This window comes from Prinia subflava, chromosome 4, assembly GCF_021018805.1.
Source record: "Prinia subflava isolate CZ2003 ecotype Zambia chromosome 4, Cam_Psub_1.2, whole genome shotgun sequence".
NCBI lineage: Eukaryota > Metazoa > Chordata > Aves > Passeriformes > Cisticolidae > Prinia > Prinia subflava.
This window is the reverse complement of record NC_086250.1, coordinates 34,053,476-34,081,246: the sequence shown is the minus strand read 5'-3', so window position 1 is coordinate 34,081,246 and position 27,771 is coordinate 34,053,476. Positions and strand designations below refer to the sequence as shown.

General features: G+C 37.8%; 1 protein-coding gene across 2 annotated transcripts in view; it reads right to left on the bottom strand.

Annotated features, from left to right (window-relative positions):
- PPFIA2 (PTPRF interacting protein alpha 2) overlaps positions 1–27,771 on the bottom strand; it is a 205,659-nt gene that overhangs the window by 28,668 nt on the left and 149,220 nt on the right. For both annotated transcript variants that reach the window (XM_063396404.1, XM_063396405.1), the window contains 11 exons: positions 27,129–27,212; positions 26,643–26,774; positions 25,644–25,706; positions 23,579–23,670; positions 21,076–21,211; positions 20,384–20,604; positions 17,398–17,635; positions 14,877–14,906; positions 13,850–13,980; positions 13,183–13,337; positions 8,810–8,903 (listed from right to left, as the gene is read on the bottom strand). In XM_063396404.1, coding sequence (XP_063252474.1) covers positions 8,810–8,903; positions 13,183–13,337; positions 13,850–13,980; positions 14,877–14,906; positions 17,398–17,635; positions 20,384–20,604; positions 21,076–21,211; positions 23,579–23,670; positions 25,644–25,706; positions 26,643–26,774; positions 27,129–27,212 — 1,376 coding nt within the window. The remainder of the gene's footprint in view (positions 1–8,809; positions 8,904–13,182; positions 13,338–13,849; positions 13,981–14,876; positions 14,907–17,397; positions 17,636–20,383; positions 20,605–21,075; positions 21,212–23,578; positions 23,671–25,643; positions 25,707–26,642; positions 26,775–27,128; positions 27,213–27,771) is intronic.

Here is a 27,771-nt window from a genome sequence, read left to right as displayed (position 1 = left end):
AGCTATGTCCCCACCAACCAACAAGAAGGAAACACAAGCTTTCTTAGGTGCTATAGGTTTCTGGAGGATGCACATTCCTGAATATAGTCAGATTGTGAGCCCTCTTTACTTTGTTACCCGTAAGAAGAACGATTTCTATTGGGGCCCTGAACAGCAGCAAGCCTTTGCCCAGATCAAGCAGGAGATTGCTCATGCAGTAGCCCTTGGCCCCGTCAGGACAGGACCAGAGGTAAAGAACGTGCTCTACTCTGCAGCTGGGAACCATGGCCTGTCCTGGAGCCTTTGGCAGAAGGTGCCTGGTGAGACCCGAGGCCGACCATTGGGATTCTGGAGTCGGAGCTACAGAGGGTCTGAAGCCAACTACACCCCAACAGAGAGAGAAATCTTGGCTGCGTATGAAGGAGTCCAAGCTGCTTCAGAAGTGATTGGTACCGAGACACAACTCTTCCTGGCACCTCGACTACCCGTGCTGGGGTGGATGTTTAGAGGAAAGGTTCCCTCTACCCACCATGCTACCAATGCTACCTGGAGCAAGTGGATTGCCCTCATTACACAGCGCGCCCAAATTGGGAAACTAAATCGTCCTGGGATTCTGGAGGTAATTACAAATTGGCCTGAGGGTGAAAGCTTCAGTCTTACTGGTGAAGAGGGAGAAGAGCAAGTGACACGTGCCGAAGAAGCTCCACCGTATAATCAGCTGCCAGCAGAAGACACACGCTACGCTCTTTTCACTGACGGTTCCTGTCGCCTTGTGGGGATGAACCGCAAGTGGAAAGCAGCCGTATGGAGCCCCACACGACAGGTCGCACAAGCTATGGAAGGAGAAGGTGGATCGAGTCAACTTGCGGAGCTCAAAGCCGTTCAGTTGGCCCTGGACATTGCTGAAGCGGAGAAGTGGCCAAAACTTTACCTTTATACTGATTCCTGGATGGTAGCCAATGCTCTGTGGGGATGGCTGAAGAGATGGAAGGAGGCGAACTGGCAGCGCAGAGGAAAACCAATTTGGGCTGCTGAAGAATGGAAAGACATCGCTACCCGGTTAGAGAAACTACCTGTGAAGGTTCGCCATGTAGATGCCCATGTCCCTAGAAGCAGAGCCAATGAGGAGCAGCAGAACAATCAGCAGGTAGATCAGGCTGCAAAGATAGGGGAGTTGAAGATAGATCTTGACTGGGAGCACAAAGGAGAGCTGTTCCTAGCACGATGGGCCCATGATGCCTCAGGCCACCAGGGTAGAGATGCCACCTATAAGTGGGCACGAGACCGAGGGGTGGATTTAACCATGGATAGCATTTCTCAGGTTATTCATGACTGTGAGATGTGTGCTGCCATTAAACAGGCTAAGCGGGTGAAGCCCCTCTGGTATGGGGGGCGGTGGTCCAAGTACAAGTATGGGGAGGCTTGGCAGATTGATTACATCACGCTGCCTCAAACCCGCCAAGGCAAGCGCCATGTGCTAACCATGGTAGAAGCCACTACGGGATGGTTGGAAACCTACTCCGTGTCTCATGCTACAGCCCGCAACACCATCCTGGGCCTTGAAAAGCAAGTTCTTTGGAGGCATGGTACTCCTGAGAGGATTGAGTCAGACAATGGGACTCATTTTAAAAATAATCTTATTAACAACTGGGCTAGGGAACATGGCATCGAGTGGGTGTACCACATCCCCTACCATGCACCAGCTGCAGGTAAAGTGGAGAGGTACAATGGATTGTTAAAAACCACTTTGAAAGCACTGGGTGGGGGGTCTTTCAAGAACTGGGAGCAGCATTTAGCAAGAGCCACCTGGTTAGTTAACACTCGAGGTTCCACCAACCGAGCAGGTCCTGCCCAGTCTGAGCCCCTTAATATAGTAGATGGAGATAAAGTCCCAGTGGCCCATGTCAGAGGTTTGTTGGGGAAGACAGTATGGATTAATCCTGCCTTGAGTACAGGCAAACCCATTCGTGGGATTGTTTTTGCTCAAGGACCAGGTTATACCTGGTGGATAATGCAGAAAGATGGGACAACCCGTTGTGTACCTCAGGGAGATCTGATTGTGGGATGATATCATTGTTCGCTGAGCATTACCACCATTGTTTGTACGTTAGGTCATACAGATATGAGACAGAAGGAAACATGAAAGTGTCAAAGGTCTGAGCAAGTAAGATGGAAGGAAATGTGTTAAGTGTGGAAGGTTTGAGCAAGTGAGAAGAAAGTTTTTTTTTCATTGTGTTCAGTAACATGTTCACGATATGGGATAAGGGGTGGAATGTCCTGGGGTGACAGGACATTTTCATGCTTTGTATCCCAAATCGTGGTTGGTTTTCTTTTTTTTTTGTTTTTGTTTTTTTTTTTTTTTTTCCCCCTGTTCCCGTGTGCCCAGTTTGTTTTGTCTGTGGCTGAGCCCCTCCCCCGGCTGCTTGCTTCTGGCTTGCTGCTAGCTTTAGGCTGCTTTTGCTGGCTTTGCTCTTTGCTTTCTGCTTTTTGCTTGTTTTTTTGCCATCTTTTTCTGCTTTTGTGTTTCCCCTTCTTTCCTTCCTCCCTTCCTTGAAGACATCGGACCTGCTTCGGGCCCTGATTCGGGAACATCAAGGGAACACCCCCCGGAGTCTGCACGTGAAAGAAGCTTTGGCACCCTCCTCAACAGAGACTGCTCACCCTCTCTTGGACTGGTGAAAACATTTCTTGTCATCTCGGACTGTTTTCCTTGTGTTGGGGAGTGTTTTTTTTTCATTGTTTCTCAATAAACAAGTTTTTTCCACCTTCTCCTCTGAGGAAATTCCTCCCGAACCCGGTGGTGGGGGAGGGAGTTGTGGAATTTTGTCCTAAACGAGGACAATAGCACTGCAATTCTCTCTGGAAAGTTCATTTTAAGGCTATGAACACTAAGAATTTCTTTTTACAGCATAATTTTCCATAGGAGAACTGCTTAAGTCTTGATTTTACAAGTGTTTATTCATGTATGTAAGCACATGTCCTGGCACATTAAGGCTCCTCTGCAATGCACTTGAAAGCAGGAAGCTGTATCTGGCAAACAAAAACCTGTAGGTGTAGAGTAAATCCCCCCCAAAACAGGTTCTGGGAAAGAATGGTTTACTTCAATTTTCTTTGGAAAATATAAACCTCACATTCTGAGCTTGTTTTGGAAATATGGAATTAATAGATTCTTCTCCAGAGTCAAATCAAACAAAACTGAAAAAAAATGTTAGGCTAAAGCACTGCCCTTGACTCATACTAACAAAGTGGGGAATTCATCAGCTTCTGGACTGGGATCCTGCCATCATGATCCAGAATAGCTGGCTTGCATATGAATTCTTTTTCAGGGATTTTTCTAATAATTTGTACAAAATCTATACAAAATATTATAAAAGTTTGTCTTTGGGATTGCTGCAGAAGGGATGGCACATGCCCATCTCCCACTGTATTAGCAGCATGCACAAGGTCAAATCCACCTCTGAGTGGCAACCTAGGACCACAGAGCTCTTACATGTCTCTCAAACCTTGCCTGTAGGGTAGTGCCTACAGGGGATACACTCAGCACATCCTGTGAAATGTCAGTCACTGTGACCAATTATTACACACCTTCATGCAACATATGACACACATAGGTCTTGTTTTTCCTCATAGAGATGCTTATTTGCTGCTACTTTGCACATTGTTGCAGATCAAATCAAACATTTCATTTGAGAAGCATTCCTGGCCCTCGGAGCCGTACTACACTGTACAAAGCAAGACTCTCTAGAGCTGTATTCGCTACCAGTGAAGCTTTTAGGTAAGGGCAGTTTGATATCATTCCTGAGCAAACTGTGGATAAGGACAAAACAACTGATGTTCACTCACTGTGGATAAGGAGAAAACAACTGATGTTCACTCGGATAGTTATGACAAAACGGGAAGCAAACACAACTGTACTAGCTGATAATACTTCAAGTTTGGCCGAGTTCATTGTTAAAGAATATTTTCATAAAGGGCTCAATGTATGGCATTTTAGTGAAAAAGACAGTAAAACATTTATACAGCTTCTCTTAAGTGCCTTAATTTGTTACCTGAGATGGGGTCAGTGGAGATATGCATTTTTACAGGGAATACAGTTTATTTTAGCCACAGTGCTCTCTACTCATTTTTGATGTATGAATTGCCTTGTGGGACACAGATTGATCAACTTCTGCTGTTCCAGAGGACACTATGACTCTACCTGAGCCTTTCAGAAACATTTTCAATTTGAAATAGTAACTGGACTGACCGGAACTTCCTGTGCTGGGTCCTGGCTTGGGTTATCATGACAACCCTGTGTGGATGCAAGGCCAAGTCATTGTGCACAGCTTGCACAACACCCACAAAGGATGATGTCACGAACATATGAGATATTGTGTGCACAGTCACAGAGAATGGTAGCTGAAGTCAACTATAAAATTCATATTTGGAAATTATGTAACTGTTTTCCAGAGGGAGACTGGTTAGTCACTAGGACAAAAAATACTGAGACAAAAAGCTGTGTTCTTCATTTTTTGATGGGTGCCTTCTGGAGACTTTATATTAAATTAAAATTATGGTTTAGAGGAGCGCAAACTATTTAAATCATTGGGGGGTTCAAATTAATGTAACTGTGACAGACAGTATCTGTGCCATTAATAATTCTAGTCCTAAATCTTGAGTTTTGTTGAACAAGTTACTCTCTAGGCAAACAGGCTCTGAAAGTTCTGGCAAAAGGCAGAAGATTCTACATACAATACATCATCACATTTTGTATAGAACAAGTGAAGTGAAATACAAAGTCTAGTTTAAATAATAAAAGTTAAGCACACATACACCCAACATCACACAATTTCACAAAACAATGAATAACAGCCTAAATGCTTTAAATACCCTTATCCCCATCTTTTGTTTCCTAGAACTGCATGCTCAATTTACAAATAGTAAGACCTAAAAAAGTTTCAGTATTAACCAGAACTGTCATTTATTTAATGTCTGTCATCTATGGAGGAGTCAGGCAACTTAAATTCATCTTTTCCACTTATAAGAGATGTTGGGTATAATTTAAAAATTCTACACAGCTTTCTTAATTTCTTTTTGATGCCTTAGGAGTAAGACTTGTTCCTAATAGATGTACTGTAATAACCAAATTTTGGATGAATAGAGACTCTTGTTGGAGGTTTATAAATGTCTAGCATATCATTGAAACAAACTGTTAATTACATTTTAATGATGTCTAAGCAGTCAATTGAAACTGAAAGAAATTTTACATCTAAATAGCATCTTCTAAACATGAAGCAGAGAAACCTTGAAATTTAGGTTAATTACACTATAATCACCAGAGAGAGAATTGGGCTCCAGAATTACCATACTCATTAAAATTTTCAGAGTGAAATGCATTATTCAGTACCTGCTTCCACGCACACAAATTGGTCTAAAGCTCTATAACACACTGCAGTGTGTTCCTAACTCCATGGGGGCCAGAGTCAATGCTTGCTTGAGGGAGCAGGTGCCCAGGACACTCAATTGACCATTGGAACCTGCTGCTGCAGCATGTGGCAATTTGAAATGTCATGCATCTTCATCCCTGGGGAAGGGGCAACCTTCTGGAATTACTGATGAAAGGAAATACATTCAAAAATGTAAAATGAGAAATTTAGCATTTGAAGTATTTCTCAGTTAAGAGATACTATGGATGCAATTTTAACAGGAATCTGTTCTTTTACAATGACTTCTATCCAAACTAAATCAAAGCTAATATCAGAGTCTGGTGAAGATCATGGCTACTATCACAGTACCCCTGTGTTGATCACAGGGATGAATCTGACCTCTGTTTCACAGAGAGGGGAGAGTCCTTGCCTTCCTGCACAGAACCACAACTCAACTCAGGTATTTGCTGAGCTGTTAGAAGGGCTGAAAGCCATTTCACCTAACTTGCATGTGTCAAAAGAAAGACAATTTCAGTATGTGGTATTATACCTGTTTTATAGAAAAGAGATTTGGCTCTGGCATCACTGTTTTGAGGTTTTTTGTACTGTTGGGGTTTTTTTTTGCAGGTTTGGGTTTTTGTTTGTTTGTTGAGGTTGTTTTTGATTTTGTCTGCTTTGGCTTTGGTTTTTATTTTTTTTTAAAGGGAGTGACAAATCTAGCATAAGTAAAGCTCTCTCAGACCTGAAATGTAATACAAAGTAGTACTTCCCAGGTTTAGCCTACCCTTTACCTATCCTATTGGTGGGTTTGGTTCTCTCGGGCTTTTATGTCCTAATCCAGGTTAGTTAGAAATGCTTACAAGGTGAATTGCTCTGTTCTGTTCCAGTGACTGTGCTCATTGTCTCTGCAGGGTTTGCAGAGCAGGTTTGTTTAGCAGTAAAAGAAGAATCAAGCACTTGGACTTAAATCATACTGCCACAGATCTTCCTGCTACATCACAAGCTAGGAAACGACTCTCAGACTTCTCTTATTATGTCTTATAAAGACCTTCCACACATCCCCACCACCATTAATGTTACATAGCATAGCATCCTCATTTGCACTACACAGTTCAGTAACCTTGTGTGTCTGGCCAAGCTACTTCCAGAGGGAATTGGGCATTGTTAGGAACTGGTACAAAGGAATGTGACCTCCTGCAACAAACTTTTCATTTAAATTACTTTCTGGACTGTCTTATTTTAATATTTTCTAAGATAAGACATGCAAATAAATGACTGATATTCAAGAACCCTCTAGACTCAATGTTGTGCCATGTGCTCTGGGATCAGCCTGCTTGAGCAGGGAGGTTGGACCAGATGACCCCCTGTGTTCCAACCTGACCCACTCTTTGATGTTGTGACTGCATTTCTTACAAGGTGTTAATTCTCTTACACTGTGTTGACAGCCTGGCACCCTAACAACCACCATATTTCAGCAGAATCTCCTGTATATCTCTAACACCATTATACATTACATTTTTTCCTATATTATGGTTCCTCTAAAATTATATAAGATATACATACATATATATGTAAACTAGCAATGTATGTTAACCTTTCTGCAGGAGGATTCTGAAGTGAGAAACTATGAAGACAGGTAACCCTAAAAGGAACAGGTGAAAAATTACATTTCTTCACAAGACAGTTGTAGAACATATACTTTGGATAAATAATATACAGTTCCGACTAATAGAATAGTCACAAAGGAAAGATTTCTTTCCTTCCAGCAGAGGACATTTTGGTTATATCAAACCCATAAAGAACCAAGGACAGACAGACACAGGAGAAAAAAAGGAAAGACTTGAAAAGTAGAACGCATGGGATTTTGAAAGATTGGACAGAAATTTAATGACAGATTATCTGCACACCCATTATTTACAGACTCAAAAGTTGGTAGGCAATCTATAGATGAAGTATTCACGTCATGTTTGCAGTTGTGTGTGCCCAGTCTTATGTTATTTTACCTGGTTTAAAGAACTAACACATAAAAAAGTGAACAAAATGAATGCATTTGTCCTTTCAAAATGATTTCAATACTGTGATACATTCAGCCCTCAGAACTGGAAGGTACATTGGGACTTCAGAAAAAAAAAAGGCTGCTAAAAATTAAATTATATTCTTTACGAATGGTAGTGATGGCCTCAAAGATGCTTTCTAGATTTAGTAAAAAAAGCACAGTAATCTAATCTAGATCCATATATTTCTAAAATTACTGATTAGTGATAAAAACGTATAGATAAGAACACAGGAAGAAGACTCATCAGCTGTAACATTTCTGTGAATGCTATTGTGAATTTCTTAGTTGAATTTAAAATGTTTCTTTTCTTTCAGCTAGCCAGTGAGTACTTCTCTATCTTTAATTGCTAAATTGAGGCTGATTTAAACAGAATACTTGCATTTGTACATGACATGAATGTGTACATTTAAAGTTATATTTAATCAAGCGCTTGACAGGAAAGTAGTGATTAAAAATATTCTATATAAGAATTTAAAGAGAAGTTTAAATATTATCCCTAGATTCTTTGGATTAGAATTGCAAATTTTCTTGAAACTCAGCAAAGAAGTCTTAGAAGAGTGAAACAAATCTGAAAACCCAAAAAAATTTAAAAATTAGGCTTTCAGAATCTAAATAATGGCAATAAAGTTAATGGCTACGGATGAAAAGTAAACCTATTTGTTTACAGAATGAATTTGAAAAGTCAATTTTAAGTACCATCTTTTTCTCTGACACCCTCTAATTACACTGGAAGTGTAATTCTGCCAAGAGGTTTCTTTTGTGTTTGCAGCCTTATTTTATTAGTTCTTCATAGCTCCTGGCAGCTGCTATGAGTCAGTTTACTGTTTTTACAAGGAGGTGTATGAAAGACAGCATTAAATTATTATATAATTGATGCAAACAAAAAGCTAGGTTCCTTTTTGCCTGTATTTGCTGACAAGCAAAAAGAAAGTGAAGCTGCTAGGGTTTATAGGGAACCTTTAAAAACTAGAAACAGAAATTACACTCTGTTCACTGGATAATACAAAAAAGCTTTTCACCCTTTTGAGAAAGAAAATCTACATAGGGAGTCATTAAATATGTGACTATTTTTTAAGAATTGCACAGAAGGCAAAAAGCACAGGATTAATGACAATGGGAAATGGAAAAATGTCTCTCATAAACCTATGTTCTTTCACAAGTGAAATAATATCGTACAACTGACAGACTCTGAATATTTTCCCCTATATTTTATATGCAGCTTTAAGAACTTTTACAGGGGAAAGAAATATCACTACCAAAATGCCATAGTAGATGGTCTTGCTTCTCATTCTGCATTTGAGTGAAACAATAAAATTTCTGATAATTGGATCAAGTTGCAGCCAAAAAGTCACATAAAAACAGTACTCACTTTTTCTTTAGTCTTCTGTCCTTTTCTGCTTGTGTTCCAAGTTTGCCTAATCCCAGAGATTCCTGAGCTGCTGCCTCTGTTTCCATGTAACCTCCTGGAAAATAAAACAAAACCCTCACCATATTTTCCCTTTTTTCTCCTCCTGTTGTTCCCCTCCTCAACCCTTAAATTCCCCTCCCACCCACCATCATGATGTGTTTTCTTCCTTAAGCTGTGACATCTGGTATTTGTGGAGAACCTCTATCACCTGCAGAAGTAAATTCTGACAAGCATTTACTACACGGGAAAGAGTAATAGAGAAAAAAAAATGTTTTCTCCTCCTTGTGTTTAGCAGAAGTGTATGACAAGAGCACCATTATCTCCTTTGCCTATTTTTCTTTGCCTCCTAAGGCTCAGTCTTGTGGTGCTAAGTAAGCAATGCTCTCACCATGTCTTAATCTTAGCTGAGAAATGTACAAATGAAATTGCTTTCTCCAAAACAGTCTCTCTACTGTTGCCATAATACAGCATCACCTAATGCAGTAGTGCTAAAGTCTTCTTTTTGCTTTCATAGAGAGTCTTAGAAGTCCTTATCCCTGCAAACTCCCAGAGCTGACAGAAAGAATCTGTCAGAGAAGTGAAAAGCCTCCTACATCTCCCTGGAGGTGTCTTGTAGGCACCTAAATCTTGTCAAAGTCAAGGGATCTTGAATAACTTACACAAATTGACAAAGGAAGCTTGCAGTAAGCAAGGACATGTGGGCCAAAGCAAAATAATTTTGTAAACTAAGGGCATGACTGGTACGATCCACATGGCCACTGACATGACTTTCCTAGTGCAGAAGTGGAAAATGGTCTGACTTTCTTATTGCTGCCCTGATTGAAGAAGAGGAGACCTGCTCATGGAGCTCAGCACAGTCTCCTGGCTCTGCCTTCACACTGTCCTCTCAGTCCTCCTTGGATGTGTGCAGACAGAGGCACTGCAGCCCTCCTTTGAAGGCTGCCTTCCCCCTGTGCTCAGTTTGGAAGGTGTGCAACAGGCACAAGAAAGAAGACAACAGTATGGTAAAATGTTGATGCTTGACTCTGTTTGACAATGGCAATTTCTTATTTCATAGCTAATGGATAGTGAACAATTGTACAGCGGACACTGGCATAATAAAAAAGCACAAAATAAATTAGAATATTTCTGTCCTGATATGCTGATTTTAATAGTAAAATAATTCATAAATGTTATGTAGTGAAATAGTGCCACAGCCTTTTACAAGTTAGACTTACATGTACCTCAATCAAGTGAGAACAAAACCTACTACTGCACCATGTCTATGACATAAACTTGGAAAAGCTTGGGTTTAAGCTGTTCTTTTAAAAGAGGTGCTGCTCTAACACTCCTGTTTGTCTACACAGATTTTTACTTTATTAAAGTACTTCTTGCAGACTCACTTCTGCAAATCTCACAATGAGAATGATGCAAATGCATCTGACACATGCAGAAAACATGAACATATTTTTTTTAATTTCATCTGCCCTTCCACGTCTTATAGAATCTCATTAATTGCTTCTTGCTGACTCTGGATTACACTTTTCACTCAGCAAACAATCAACATGCCACACCTTTCTTGAGAGAGCAGCCCTCAGGACGTTGGAAAGAGACAGGATGAGTGCAGTGCAATGAGGGTTTATTATGGGTTGGAGAGTAGCTTGGGCATCATGCATTTCTCCATTCCCCAAGTACATCTAGCCCTTGAATAACTGAGGGCGCCTTGTACTGGGTGTGGTCACAATAAGTGTCTCTAACAAGCTGACCTCTCCACTCGCCATGTAGATCCGCTTGCTTGGGCAACTCTAAAAATGCCTGGGATGTTTTGTTTAAGAGTCTAGAATATTTAGAGAGTACGTAAGCGTCTTATGTGGTGTTTGTCAAGTGAGAGAAGACTGGAAAAGATGGAAAGATGAAAAGAAGAAGGAAAGAAGGTGCACTTGTGCTCCTTGTAGCATTCCTTTTTCCTTTTCCAAAAACTTAGGCAAAACTTGAAGAATCTAGAAATCTTGCATCTCAATTCTAAGAAAGATCTCCTACAGAATGGATTTGCCTCCAAACAATAATGCTGATGGTTTAGCACAAAAAGGTAAAATGATCCACTAATAAAATAACAAAATCCTGGCAACTTTAGGAGTTGAAAAGGAATAATTTCAGGGTCTTGCAAGGGACACAGAGCAATGAAATATTTTGTGTAATAGCCTGGCTCTTTTGAATTTAGTAATACAAGTCTGAAGGTTTCAATACTGTTTTTTAAATAAAAACATATAAATATGTGCTTTTGAAGAAAAGGTATTTTCCATAATAAAAATGTAAGAAGCATATGTCTATATTAAATTAGTGTTTAATTTAAGCAAGCAAATATTGATTTTGCGATATCGGTTTAGGTTATGAAAACCATACAAATATTTTGCAGTGCCATATAGTCCAGTAGGACTTTCTATAGAAACTTCTGTGATGTAGTATCTTACCATAAATAGAACTCCTAATTATACAGCTGCACAGATAGCACATCAGTTGTGAAATTGAGTCAAGTACTACCAGGACTTCTTTTTGGAAATTTATTGTCTCTTGCAACTCAGGATATTCTATGATTCTATGATACTGCCATTGAATGGAAAAAGCCATTCAATAAATGGTTTTCTTTTGATGTGTTAAAAATTAAGATGAGAAAAAAACCTCTATAATTCAGCTACTCAATATCTTTTTAATTTCTGAAAGATATTTTGCTCCTACCTTTTGATTAGGTAACACTGTTACTGTTCATTTTATACATGTTAGTAAACCTAGTTTGCTTGATTAAAATGTGCATTGTACTGAAATCTTTGCTGTTGAATTAAAGCATAGAAGTCTCAAAAAATCATATAACTGCAAATCATTAAAATCTTTCAGCAATTTCATGACCTAGTATGGGGAATTACAAATGGACTTTATCAAATTCTATTTATGTATTATAATCATAGTGGGATTAGGAAATTAATCTATTGCCAGATTTCATTGTTCCTGAGATAGTCTTTGAAGCTGATATTTCATTTTTGTTCTGCATTCCAAAGAACTGGAGGGAAGACCAACACATTTATTGCATCTTTGTCCTCTATGTTCCTGACTTATTGAAAAATCATGGATTATTATGCATAAACCATCAGTATCAGTAAAAAGGGTTATATGGAATGTAAATGTGAATTAAAAAGGTCTAACTTTAGAAGCAATCTAAAATTATAAAATTATCCATCAATGTGGATGGTGGCATACAGGTGTATTTGAAAGATTCCTTTATAGATTCTCATTTAAAAGACTGAATAAATCAGTTTTATTCTTTCCATAGTGAGAAGCAAAAGGGAATTCAGATTACAAATTGAAATCAGTTTGTTGAGGGTTGTTTTTTTTTCAAGAATACATGGTTTTCACAGGCAGAGAGGAAAAATGTTGGCGTATAAATGAAGAACACTCCATTTTACAGTTTTACTCTTAGACCTTAGAACTACCTTTTCTTTTAATTCTAGTGGGTTTGTTAGTTGTGATAAGGACACATTGCAACACAAATGTAGGGTTTTAATTTCAGGCTTATGTTTGGTGTTTAAGTGTTTACAATTACTGCAAGGTCTTAAAATTCTTTTACAAGTGTTAAATGGTCACCATGGCATAAAATTTAGTGCCTCACAAATTTGTATTCTGTGACATCTGCATGACTGGGAAAGAGACAGTATTTCTATTTTATTGACACATTTATTCCAATTTGATACTTGTGTTGGCATGTGTCCATATAGACATATCCTACAGGATATGGGCAGAGGAAAATTTTTTCCATGAATGAAATAGAATGAAATAGTCTCAGCAAGGGAAAAGGGCAGAAGTACGAAGAAAGTTAAGCACTGCTGTGAGCAGCTTAACTAAAGAGAGAGTTATCCTGAGGATATTCAGCTATAGGCACTAGAGGGCATCTACTGACACACTGAAATCTGAAAAGCAGCTACACTTAGTTGCAAGGACCTTCCGTATCACATAGGTACACTACTTATAGCTATTTATTGCTTATTAACTTCTCACCTCCTCTTTATGTGGTTATTCAAGAATACAGTGTTACCATTTCTACTCCATTCAAGAGACTATTGAAGCACAAGGTTCAGGGAAGAAGAGGACTTCAGTAATTTGTGCCCAAACTCTCCTTTCATTTACATTACAGTCAAGGCAAACTCTCAACAAATATGATTGCTGATAACAATGAAATTTAGTGGGAAGGTTGTGCCAGACAAAACAGAAAAATGAGCAAATTGGAAACTGAAAAAAAAAAAAAAGAAAAATTAAAAATGGGAAAATGGCAGTGAAAAGGTGACCTTGTTAGAACAATTCCTTACTGAGCTGTCCAAGTCGAGCCTTCTCTTTTTTACCAAACAATCGTCCTATTGAAGACTTGATTCCTTTCTTCTTTGGAGCTTTGTGCAGAGAGTCCTGACTGCTGCTGACACTGCCAAGACCAATGCTTTCTGGCTCCAGTGAAGCAGGCAAACTACTGCAAAATGATAATAAAGAAATAGAGTAGGTAACATGTCAACAATTTAATTTTCTTCTGAGCAGCTCTGCAAATAATTAATTGGTTATAATTTAGTAATGATCTCCCAACAAGAGAAACAATCACATCTTTAAATTATTTGGCAACATATAGAGCAACAGAAGACCACAGTTTCTCTGTCAAGCAAGGCTGAAAATAAATATTTTTACTTTGCTAGGAACAATTTATAAAAAATACAGTGGTCAGCATTCTGATTTTATTTCTAGGATTTTTGTACCATTGCTGCTTCCAGTAGTCATCAATACTGTACCTCAAAACAGAAATATCCCGCATGTATTTTGGCATTGATAAACATTATCAAGGTCATGCAACAGACAATGGGTAAGGTTTTTTCTCTCATGACATGAGAAACAGAAGAAATCAGGTGATTTTGGAATAGTTAAACAGCATGATTTGAAAACAATAATATGTGGTATACTGTGAAGTACAGGTCCATGTTACCAACATCTTACCTTCTGACATCATTGTGGTAGGAAGAAGGAAGGGTATGAGTCATCCTGATAGCTCTGGGTGTTGGAGGAGGAGAAGTTTCACATTTGATTGTGGCTTTATCTTCACGCCCATCTTCTTCAACTACTGCAATCTAGGGGAGGGAGACTCCAATGAGAGCATATTAGCTTTTCAAGAACATTTCAATATATGCTGCATGAAATTGTCAAGTGGACTGAAGCATTAAAGTCTCAAGAGCAATTTTTTTGGAGCAAACTGTAAGGGTTCTGTTTCTTTAAATATGGTATTGGGAAAAAGAGTTTCCTAAATATGGCAGTTTAAAGCACATATTTGAAAGAAATGGGATTATGCTTGAAAAATTGTTCATTCCCTTTATGCTGAACAGGTTGACACACTAAAGGTCTAAACATGAAGGTAATTTCAGGTGTAAGTGGGTCTCTTGCATTAAACAGAATTATTCAGGTAAACTAGGTTTCTCAGGGATGTAAGAGAGAAGGAAAATACAGGCATAAACATGAGCACTTCCTTCACAGAGTGTTACCAGAATAGTCAGTATACTTGACAATAGCCATGGACAAAAAGGAATTTTGTCAGAGCACATAATGATTTATCTTAAATGCCATCTTCTGTCACAGAATCTCATCATTAGTGCCAGTTCTGCAAACAACTTTATATTGCTCCAGAAGATTTCAAGGAATCTATCTGTAGCCTCCAGTAAGAAAGTGGTCAAAATAAATTTGAAGGTAATTCTTTTGTGTCCATACTTCTTTAAAAGTAAGTATTCCTTTAAGTTTGTGCTGTTGAGGCTGCTACTCCAAGATATATACTGGTGGGCCTTGATTCTGTGGCTTAGCTGTGATCCCTGGAAGCCTTTCCAGATAGGATTAAAATGATTATGTTCAGGCATTGAATGAAAAGGAGAGGAGGGGGTGCAGTTGCTGGCAACGGACCCCAGCAAAGATTTAGCTAAATAGCAGAAGAATATGGTAAGTGTGGTCTCCCAAACTTTAAAAAAACCCAGTATCATACCTTTCTCCGATGCTTCCTTAGGTCGCTTGGCTAAGATTGGTAACAAAAGAGGCAACAACAAAAAAATACTGATTAATAAATATTATTGAATCATAAAAAATGCCTCACATTTCCTGTTCTCACATTCATGAAGTGGGAAGCAAAGATTAATTTAATACTTTCCATATTATATGCTAATTATACATGTGATGCAATAACATATAACCCCTGAAAAATTTCTGGGAAAGTAGGTTTGGGGTTTTTTTTTTTCCTAAAGAAACATTCTCCTTCAATTTCATAAGCTTAGCAAAAAAATTGGACATTTCAAGCCTGTAGTAGCACTTTCTATTTTTGAGTTTTCATATAAATACTTACATTATCCCCAACAGAGAGGTTTTTTTATCAAATATTACAAATAAATTGGTGTCCCACCAAATAAAACCACAAAATATCATCACCAAATACCATGCCTGAAAAAATGACTGATATTTGCAGGAAATGAATACCTATCATATGCAAAATTCAAAAATTCACCTATCATCTGCAGTATTACTTGGCAGTAGAATACTGCTAGAATGGGTCTTGGTCAACCCCTTTTGCATTTTTATTTTTGGTAGATATGTCATTCACTTAAGGAAAGCTGAAGAGACTCTGCAGAATTTATTTACTCCTCAGGCCCAGGCTGTGGAAACTCATGCAGTCCTGCTTCTCCAGCCAACCAATACAGGGTCATTTGGCAATCTGAGCTCTAGAAATCAGGCTTCTACAAACCTCTTTCCAACTCAAAGTTTCACTTAGAGGTTGTCTGACAGACTTGTGTCTGTTCCCAGCCAGCAAGGAAGGAATATTCAACACTGAACCCCTGCTGAAACAGTGCAGGGCAGAAACGTCCTGAAATGGTTGATGCAGGCGAGCAAAGCTGTGGGCTGTGCTGCTGAGCATGCTTCTACTGCTTGTGGTAAGTCAAGAGTTCAACTGCAAGTCACACAGACAAATCCATCTGAGTTTTAGCACAGTTAGAGCTGGATGCCAGTGAGACCACAGCAACCTGAATTGCAGAGGCTATGCTGTCATTTCGTGTTTGAATCTGATGAACCTACTGACCCAAAGGTACAGTTTTCAAATCCAGGCAAGCAGGCAGGCAGTCCTGGTGTCTGCTGGTGGGCCAGCTCAGCCACTGCCATTTACCACAGCCAGACTGCTTACTTTGAAAGGCTGGGGAAAGGGAACCAGACTGCATTTGGGAAGGTGCTGCTTTGGTGAAGTAGGTGACAGCACAGCAGCCTGCACACTCACCTTCTCCACAATGACCTGTGCAACCAACATTTTCTTTCTGCTGTTCAGCAGTGGGGACTGGGAGTAGCAGAGAATAAGTTATGACTGCCTGCCCAGACCTCCCTGCTGACTCCCAAGGCAGCAGCAAACACCATACTAAACTGGGAGGGGCAGAGGTGTGTATGAGTGGTTGTCAGTTCCCAGAAAAAGGGAATACTTGGCTAGACGATCATCAGCAAAAGCCCCTACTCCCAGCCGAGAAGAATGAAGAGCCAGGCTTCATTTCCAGCTGCTCTTAGCAACCTTTTCTGTTAGGAAAGGCTCCACAGGGAATCAGTGCTACTGTTTCCCAGGAATGGACCACAAGGGAGCATTGGTGACATTATGATTATCAGAGAAAAAGCAAATAAAAAATGGACTTATGCATACCTGATTCTATTCCCTGTATGAGATCAGCAGAGTGGGCTGCTTTGATTGTCTCCTAGTACTTAAAGGGATTAATTCACCCCAACTCCAAACTGGTTTGTAGCTCACACTGAACCCTGCATCTGTACTCAGATCAGTATCAGAGCTGTACATCCTAAATATGTTGATACATACTATCTTTGGATATTTGACAGATGTACTGTTTCTTTTCATCTAGGATCAAAATTCAATTCCTTGCAAATCCCTTCCCAAATTGAACCAGACATATTTGAATACATCCTCAAAGATACAGCAATGTTAGAAACTATTTGCACAGTAATTTCATGGTGGCTTGATGTCTATGTGTGAGCCACCTGTAATACTGAAATACATCAGTTAAATGAATTAGTGGAAACGAAAGAACTTATTTCATTGTGCATGATACATGGTCATGAAGAATGCATAAAAGTGCTGTAAGTATAAAGGAGTATAGCGAATATAAAAGTATATCCTAATGATCACATATAAGAAGTGGTGGAATGCCTTAACTTTCCATTAGTAAACATTTTTTACATACAAGTAATTCCAATGATCAGTTCTGTTTCTTATTAATTCCATACCCTGTGTGCTTAAGGACCTTGGTAATCCTATCACTGTGCCTGTAGTGAATCATGCAATGCTCAAAACCACTATAACAAAGCCCAAAGACACCAAATGTCTATATTCTAGAGACTTTGCTATCTGTATGGATGATGAAGGTGTGAATGAAGAATTAGAGAGATGAGCCAGTCATACAGTGAAAAGATTAAGTAGTCAGTACAAGAAATATCACATCAAACACTGCCACGATAAGGTTTCTTACCAGCGTCATAACCCCCATTCTGTCCATCTCCCTGGCTGGACTGCGAGGGGTGAGTTTGGGAGTCGAGTGTCCGCTGGGAGGAGATGAGCTTGCAAGTGATGATGCTGTCACTGAGCCAGTAATGGAGGTACCTTGGTGGACTCTGGCTAGATTTAAACCTTCCAGACTCACACTGGCCACTCTGTTCTCTATCTCTTCAGCACGCAATTCTGTTGACTCTTTCTCTTCTTGGATTAACCTTATTAAGGAAAAGAAGAACGCTCTTGTTGTATTTGCCTCTTTATATCCCCAGAGAAAAACTAGGAACCATTTAATTTCAAATCAGATTTGAAAGTAAGAGCAAACAAAGATGAATATCATATATAACTAAAAAGTACAATTTTCCAACATTATTTTCCTGATCACCAGTTATCAATATATTTTTCTCGACTCCTTCATCCTCAAAACCTGTTTGAAGAGTGTGTCCAACAACAAGACTTGATGTATGACATTTCAGGAATATTGATTCCTTTGCAAAGGAGCTAGAATCGGGCAGGGGATTTAGCAATCCGATTTACCACAGACAACTAATTCCAAGCTTACGTTGGCTTCATCTGATTATCTTTTGCTAAATCACAAAGTTAAGAGTTAAATGAAATTGGGCATTTAAGAAGGGAATTGGTAAAATAATCCATATTAATAAAATAAGGGAACATGCAAAAGGAATTGTCTGTTTTACCCTCCCAATTTGTTGAAAAAATGACAGCTGTTTCTAAAGCCCTGTGTCTTCAAGTGAATTTCATTAAAATCACTCTCTTGTTAGCAAGCAATATAAGCTTCTTAGGCCTCTATCACCTCAACAGGGTGCTTCCATGGGGTACTTTAGTTTTGTTTTTTAATTGTGATTGCACTTAGAATGGAGGAATTTCTTTAAAATAAAATAGCTGTTTATAAGTCCTTTGCTGATAAACCTGTGCATGGAGTAGTCCTTCTTGCAAAGAGGAGGAAGAATAATGAGGGATCAGAGTTGGATGAGAGAATACAAAGTCTGGGGAGGCTGAAACTGTGAACCAGACTTTTCTGAAATGAAGTCAGTACAATAAACAAAACCATAATATATTGAAAATAGAAACCTAAAAACTCCAGTGCTGTGATAAGTTTTCTTCTCTAACATCCATTTCAGAATTTGTATAAAATATTTACAGTTCTTTTTGAAATAATGTAGGGAAGAAACTTAAAGGGAAATAATACTTTGAATTGTAACAATGTTTTTCATTTTAGCAACCTAATTTCTGAATCATCTTGTATAAGATGCAAATGCAAATCTAGCGTAAAATACATTTTTAATCTCTTTCAATATCTCAAAAAATTTGAAAAAAGTTTGATTTTTAATTTGTCAATTAAAAAAACCCAAAGAAAACATGAAATGCAGTACAGTTTATAAGGCTATCCTTGTAGAATGATTTTCCTGAACTGTACAAAAAATTACAAAATTACATACCTGTAATTAAATAGTGTAATTATTAAAGGATTAATAATAGCTGCTATGATGATAAAAGCCCATACTTCAGTACAAGATAAGCATTTGAGGAAATAAACTACTCTCAGTAGACTTCCAGTAAAAATGGCTGTATAAAAGGTGCACCCTTGCTTCCTTTTGATGTAAAACTGTACCTAACATCTGAGTCAAGATAACGGGTTAAGTGTAACAGTGATCTGATTCAGGTGGCACAAATAATAACCCACCAAGTCTCCTGCAGGTACTGTTCCTTGTGAAAACCCTTTAGTGTATTACTTGTTAAACTGACAAAAGATGAGTATTTTTTGAAAACAAATATAAATGTTGCATCTCCAGCTTCCTCAACTGGCCACAGTGCTGACTTCTTTGTAATAACAGAAAATATGGATAAGGTTCTTTCTTTTATGTACACTGTTTTAAAGAGATTTACCTTCCCAACACCAAAATATCTCTTTGACTATGTACTTTGACAGGTGTATGAAAAGGACTGAGAAATCAGTGTAATCCTATCTGAACAAACACATTCTGGGGCAGCAAAAAATGCCAAGCTCTAGATTTATAATAAAAGGTTTTTCCTTGAATACAAAAATTACTCAAATTCAATATACTGCAATAGAGTTCTCCCTTTAAAGTTACCTTGATCAGAGAATTATTATCTTTTGCCAAAACAGTCTGTCTTGTTTTGATTATATTTCTAACCACAGTATTTCTGTTTCTAGTATTACCAGAAAGCCCCTAAGAAATTTACTAGCATTTCCTTCATTTCCCTCTAGGAAAACAGTTGCTAATAAGAGGATGTTTTCCATACACCATTTTTTTTTAAAGTTGTCCCTACTGACAAACATGTAAGAATGTTTTAAGCTTAAAATGTGGTTTCATTTATAACAATCACTTAATGAAAACATGTCATTTGAATCTCTACCACTTCATTACATTTGCACTGATATTATTAAGACATATTCTATTCATTATCTATTTCCAAGTATTAGAATCCAACTTGGAGCATGAAAAATCCTATTCTGTGTCTACAGAGTAAATCAAAACCATGTCTTAGAAAACTTGGCTTATATTAGATTTAAGATAGGGATAATTGCCAGGAGAAAGCATGAAGAGCACTGAAATAAAATATTTCTGACAGAGGTAGTTACTGAGCAAGTGGAGTCATACATACATTGATCTCGAAAAGAGGACTGTGAACAGTAATCTGTGAAATCTGCCACATGTTAGCCTCCTCTAATTTACTTGTCTTGAACTGGTCAACAGTTTTTCACTTGTAAAGTTTTTTGAAAGAAATTTCTGTGGTTAGGAAAGAAAGACTTGGCTGTTATCTTCATACAATCAATACCCTCCTCTGGAAAGCAGACACAGTATCGATCCTCTAAATGAACAAGTTGTTCCCTAGTGCCATGAATGGTACCTGAACTCAAGCACTGAAGGAAACGTGAAGCTGTAACCACAAGTGCATTGCAGCTGGTTCAGGCTACATACCTGATTTCTTTATTGATTGCATCTAGCTGCTCCTGAAGCATCATGGCCAGAGTCTGGGCATCAGAATGGCCACTTGGTGACAGCAGGTCCATGGAGCTGAACAGCGTTTCTCTGTCATCGTCATCGATGTCCGACATCTCGGTGTCGCTCTCAAACGGATGGCTGCTCAGAACCCCCATCTGCTGCGTCCTGCTCCACTCGTGATCGCCCAGCGATTTCACCTGAGCAGCAATTGGGACATACACGGCCTTTGTCAGGGAAAACTCTATTTCCCATTAAAAATACGGGAGAGGAAAGCAACTAACACTTCAGAGTACTTATTCAATTATTAACTCTCCAGTAATGCTCGTAATATTACAGCAAATAACATAAAGTATTTTCACATAATTGTGATTTAGGTATACAATTACTAAAAGGAAAATTTATACAAAAACACAGTCTGGAAAGACAAATAATCAAGCATGTTTGAACTTTGATGTCTAAACTTCAACACTTTCTGCTGTCATTTTGTACAACAGTTCTCTGGGCAGGTATAGAAAAAACCCTGCTCTCTGGGTTGGGTTTTCATGTTTGGTGGGCTGTTTTTTCTGCTGTTGTTTTCTTCCTGGAAAAAAATCCCACAAACTATAAGCCTAACAGCTTCAAATACATTCTCTTATCAGGGAATATATGAGAAGAAATTGGGGTTTAACCTTCGGTTCATCTCTGCGTACTCCCATCCGGCCTCTCCTAGGTCGCCTTATCACTTTAGTTGACCGATAGTCAGACTGGCTATCAACCAGTGAGCCCACTGAGTACCTCAGCTCTGTTGATGTGTCCAGATGAGGTCTATAAACAGAATTACATAAGTGGACTGAGAGATTAATAGGAATAACAACAACAATCCAATGACTTTCAGTCTAGCAACACAGATTTCTTTTTCCAAACGAACTTTTATGTATCACATAGTAAATGAAAATAAACACATCACAAAACATAATTGAAATTGAAATAATTGTATGAGAAAATTAGGGAGAAACAAATAATAAAACCTCTGACTTTTTTTAAATGAAAGCTATACATAGAAAAACTTATTGCCCAAAACTTCAACAAGAAAAAGCACATTTCAGGATAATAAGAACTGGCAGCTGAATGTATTATCCTGTATATTCATAAATATGCCCGAGGTTACTCTAAGCATGTTACATGTTCATGAGTGAGCATATCGATTAAAGCTTTCCTGCTATAAGTTTGTGCTCTACATTATGAAAATATTACTGAACTGACCTGGGATATTTAACATTGTTTAGGAATTACTAATCTTTATTTGATGACATTTTCAGTGCTTTAACCCCCAATTTTTCCTATAGCCCTGGTAAGTCTCAGTATGTTGTGGTGAGCCTTATACAGGATGACTTCAGCATCTCTTTTCTTGTTTGCAAACAGTGGTCCCTGACCTCTTTGTCCTCAGTCAAACAGCAGCACCAAAAGTTCATTGCATGGTGAAATAAATGCAACCTAACCATAGGCTGTGCAAACACGGTAGAAGAGCAAAGGCTCCACGCACCATTTAAGAATTCAGCCACAGAAGCAGAGACCTGAACAGTTTCTGTTTCTTAACACACCAGCAATCTCCATATAAAAATATATGAATAGCATGATCACAGTAAAAAAGTGAAATGTAACAAAACCCCCATAAGGTAGTGACTGTTTTTATCTTCTGTGTACAGTAAGTGTCTCAATAGAACATTTTTCTCATAATCAATAATATTTGTCAGTTTTGAAGCAAGTTGGCATTATAAAAGAAACAGTCCAGGTTCTGGTCCCTGGCTGTAGATATTCGTCTGCTGACCTGCTCCATTACTTTCCTGAAAGCACAAACTCTAGCCAATGCAGAACTGAATAGGAAGCATTTGATGCTCAGATCTTGCTATGCCTGAGAGAGCTGGGAGCTTCATGATGTGAGGTTACATAAGGGAAAGTCTACTGTTTAGCAGAACTTGCCGAATTCCCAAGATATTTAGATAGCTTATCAAGTCCAAACAGCTCTTTGACAAGGGCTAATCAGCTCCTGTTTATGAAGCACAAGCCAATGATATTCATCTACCCAGCAAGAAAAGCTGCTGTTCACCAAGGAGGGCTGCTCCAAAACCAAAGCTGCTGCTGCAGCAGCTCAATAACCCGTGTCCCTGCGAGCACTTTCAAGAAACGTGTGCATGTAGTCACATTCCCAAGGGAACAAAAATTCAAAAACTTAAAAGCATCACATTCTGAATTCCATTGGCTTACACTTCTCTACATATAGGAAAAATATTATTCCAAGAAATAATAAAAGGTTGAGGGAGAAACCATGTCTAGGTACTGAGCAAGATGTCTGAGGACATCAATGGGCAGGCAATAGCTGATAGAAAAAACCCAACCTATTCAACAAGAGTAACTGTAGATGAATATAGTGCTCCCAATTTAGTCTTGGTCTGTGAACTTTGTCTGGCAGGTGTCTTGGTAGATTTTAAAAACTAACATGTTGTTTGTTATGAAAAAAACACATGGCACACAATTAACAATAAAGAAACAATTTAATCTCAAGGCACACTTTTAAGCAAGAAGGACTTTCTAGAATGATACATTCTTTTCAGCTGTTAGTGGTTATTTTTATGGCATTTATCTTACTATTCTTCCCATATGGATTTTCCATCAAAAAGAGGCAAAATGTTTAATGTCCAATTATGACGTTTTCAGATCTCTTTGAATAATGTCTTCATGTTCAGCTGAGGTTCTCTGGTCTTTTGCTATATACTAACTACAGCTGAGCCACGCCTTGCCAATAAAGAAAACGAAAAGATATTATTTATAGAACAAATGGGATCATAAATAATGCTGATCAGTTTCAGCATTAAAGAGGGTTGTTTCTAATTTATTTTTAAGATCTGGGAAAAAATTGTGTATTTAGATACACTTTTCAAAACATTTCATAATTTAAAAAACTTCCGTCAATCTCCATAATATTTCGGTATAAACTGACTGATATAAAGCCCTGTTTACCTATGAAAAGAGTGAAAAGCAACAGTAATAATAACTGCACAGATTTTATATTTTAAAAGATATACATGAACACATTTATGTGTGGTTTGAACACATCTCTGCTGTCAATACTTGCCATTTACATTTATGTCTATTTCAACTTAAAATGAGAAAACTTTTGTCACAAAATATTACCTTGACAAGGTGGGTTCAATTAAAGAACCAGCCCTCAGTTTCATTTGATCAAGTTCAGACCTCAGTTTCTCAATTTCTTCGGCAAGTCTTTCCTGGAAATAAGAAGAGTAAGATATACTCACTTGTGATACAAAATAGATTTATTTTACAAGAAGTTGTTCTTGTAAAATTAAACAAGTAAGCAAAGATATCCTGAATGTAACACTTACTCTAACAAGAAAAGCAAGCTCGTTGAAGTCTCACTACTGCTAACAAGATGTATGCATCAAGAGGAGGTGGTAGAGCACTATGCTGTATTACCATTGCCTGGAAGTGTTGGAAGGACAAGTTTGTCCTTGAAACTTTTTTTTTTTTTTCTATTATAAAGCCAGGCACAGTTTATCATGTGACTCACGACTTGCCTATAGGGCCCAAGATTAACAGTTGGAGTCAATGGTCTCCAAGATCATCTTTTCCACATTACACAAATTTATGGTACTATGGGATTGCAGACTGGCCTTTATATTTACTGACAGAGACAGAGACTTAGAGAGAGCTGCATTTTAGATGATTCAAACTGCAGCTATATGTCTCGCTCTTGTTGAGTTGATGTGACTCTAGTACGAGGTGCTGCTAGCAAAAAATGACAATTTCCCACAAAATTGGATTTTTGAAACTAACTGAAAAGCCCCCACTATTTAAAGCTACCACTAGGGAAAACATCACTGTTCCCAAATTCTACAAATAATTTTTTATCTACTAATAAATTGAAATCAAAGAATTTTAAAACAAATTAGGAACAAACATGGGATGAAGATATAACACTTCTCTTCCTAGAGTTTAAAATGTTCAGTATTGCAGAAGGCTAGGAAGGATAAGAATCTTCTATAGCTATAAATAATGTATTTATAAATAATTATCTATAAATAGTACCTGTTTCAGTGATTATTATTACTGAATTATTATATAATTACTGAAATAGTATTGGAGTATTTTTAAAATATTTATTGATTGGACAAAAGTAGTGACATGACTGATACTCCATTGATAACATTTGCCAGTTCCTTAGAGATTATGAGTATCTGATGTTATGTCCACCCATCTGAAATTGCTTCATCAGTTTCTTCATCAAAGTACAACAAATAATCCCTTCAAAGGGGGACACTTAGAAACTCTGGGGTCAGAACATGCAGTGACAGGACAAGGGATAATGGTTTCAAATAAAAGAGGATGGGGTTTAGATATCAGGAAGAAATTCCTCATGGTGAGGGTGGTGAGGCACTGAAACAGGTTGTCCTTTTGGCTACTTTAATCTTGCTGCCTTTCTCTACAGGCTACTTAAATGTAGATGAAAATTATTTTTTTTGAGCAGATACCTCTTTTCTTATTTTTCTCAAAGGTCTTGATTTTTGATTCCATGTGACACATTTATATTATTATAGAATGGAGCTATATTTTAAAAAATCTATACAACTGCTTTTACATAGATTTAATACATTGCAAAAACACTTCTGTGAATTTAAAATAATATTTGTGTATCCTACTGCACTCAAGGCAGGAATAACTTCAAAACAAAATCCTAGTATCTGGGATTGGAAGAAATATTTATAATCAATTTGACTGATTCACTAAACAGCATTAGGGGTTAATTTGCAAGGAATGAAGAAAGGTCACTTTCAGCTATATTTAGCATACTGCCACTGCACTTGTTAAGAAGAATTGCATCAAATCAAAAAATTACATTATTCACTATGAAAGTGCAACCAGTTATGCATACATCTCCATTAAATAACACTTTTTGGGAATTAAAACTGATAGAAGAAAAACTCAAGAGCCAGTGAAATCAAAATAAATATTGGTATTGACTTCCTGAGGCTAGGATATCAACCATGAACTTAGCTCAGAACAGCTGTCAGAGACCTTTTAAGGCTATTTATTGCATCTAGGTGATTAAAGGAATTCTCATTTGTGTCAGGAAGACTTTTCATGATAGCTGGATAACTAATATTCCATATAAATATTTCCAAATAATTCTATTTGGAAATATTTTGATAAAACTGGATAAAATCACAGTATTTTACAGTACCTTATCATGTAAGGACTCTTCCAGATTTTTCCTGAAACTTTCAGATTCTTGAATCAAAACATTCTAGAAATAAAAAGAAGAGAAAAAAATAAGCAAGGAAGAAATTTGAAATATATTAATGTATCAGATATCACTCTATACATGTTCACATCTACAAAGTTCATATATGCTGGACTTCAAAATTAAAATTCTTTAGTGCTTCAGTTGGATTACAGACTAAATTTTAAATGATGCAAGAATTCAAATGCGTTGGAGCACGTGTCTTCTAGATCAGCAAAAACTTGGCCTCTTGGTTCAACTGAGCAACTGCCTCATCCTTACACAATCACTTCTCCCAACTTCTTTTGGCAAGCCTGTTCCTCACTCCATACCACATTTGGTTTCAATGATATAAAGCAGAAGCACGTAATCTGAGAAGTGCTGAAATACTCTTCTGAAAAACACTGAAGATTCCTCTCAGATCATATAGAAGGTGAAGTAGAAGAGGGAGGGATTAAAGAAGGCAAATACAAAGGCCAGTGGCTATGAATTTTGCAGGACTACATTCTCTCACATCATGGAAAATCTGTAAATAACATCCCCTCTCCAAGGCTAGATGCTCCTTCTGCTGCGGTGACAACATTTTACTTTTCCCAGAGGAAGTGAGGTGAAATCAGCAGGTTAAAATACTGAAATGATGGCACGTCTAAAACTGGTCATTCCTCTGTTCTCATTCACTTTCTCTCACTGCCTCATGCATCCATCACACACTGGTCCTTTCCAAACTCTTCATCAGGCTCTTGGCTGACGAACACAACTCAAAATATTCAGCCACATTCACAGCACTTCTGGGAAGACAGTTCAGCTCACTCTTGAATTAAGAGTCGAATTTGTAAGTCAGACCCCATTTGTGATAATATTTGGTAATACAAAATCAGCATGATGCCTCCATCCCGATAAAAGCAAAACTTATGGGAAATCTTTATTAAGCTAAACTTTATACTGCTGTCTGTACTGTACCTTTTCTTCAAGTGCTGCCATTCTCTCTTTTAAGTGTAGTTGTAGACGCTCATTGGATTCTGTCAAAAGTCTGTCTACAGTATCCGATAATCTTTTGTTGTGCTCCTCATTCATTTTTTCTCTTTGCCTTGCCTTTAATGTAGAATAGATGAGACAGATTGGTAGGGTCCAAAATTAACCAGTACAGATTTGTATCATTAAACATTAAAAAAAAAAAAAGGTAACTAACCATCTAAAAGAATTCCATAGGAAATGTAATTACAGTTACTGTTTAATGAACATGTATTTTTGAAACAGCAGAATGTTTTCAACTCTGCAACTGGATGTCAATTAGTATATTAAGATGGTGAAGTAAAGCAGGAAGATGCTGCCATCACTGCTACATACAAAACATCTACAGTTAGGTAGTTTTGGGTGCTGGGGTACATTATATAGCACTATACTGGCAAATGAAAAGTGCACAGAAGCTGCTTGCAATACACATACTCTTTGAAGTTCCTGATTCTTCTCTTCAAGTTGAGCTTCTAAGTGTCTCATACGTTCCTCAATGTTTCCATGCCTTTCTTCTGCCTGTAAAATAATAGAAAGACTCTTTCTGTAATTTAGGTGTCTTTGGAAGTTTTTATCTCAGTAAAGTTTAAACAAAACATAAAGCAAGCTACTACTAACTGCAAACTTATTTTTCCAAAAATAAACTTTATTTAAACAGGCAGCTGAACAGCATTGCTTGAAATGTGTCAGCTACAAAGGCCTGTTACATCCAAGCATCAGCAAAACATTGGAGTTATTTATGAGCAATGAAATCAGCCAAATGTAACATGCAGACTGTGCATGGTTTGAACACAAACCTGCCATCGTAAAATTGTAAGCTCCTGAAGCACTGAACTGCACGATGGTTGATTATCAATTAAAAAAAAAGTTTAAAAAAATGAAAACAAATCAGATGGATTCTATTCAGCAATAGAAAGTAAAGTCCAGTAGGACTACCTTCCTACGTATGGAGATCATTTCTTGTAGTTTAGCTTCCATAACATATTGATAATCATCAGATGAGGTAGAAGAGGTTGGATCAGACTAACAAGTCAAGGAAAAGGAGAGGGACAAAATTGAAAAATCAGAACTAAAGACA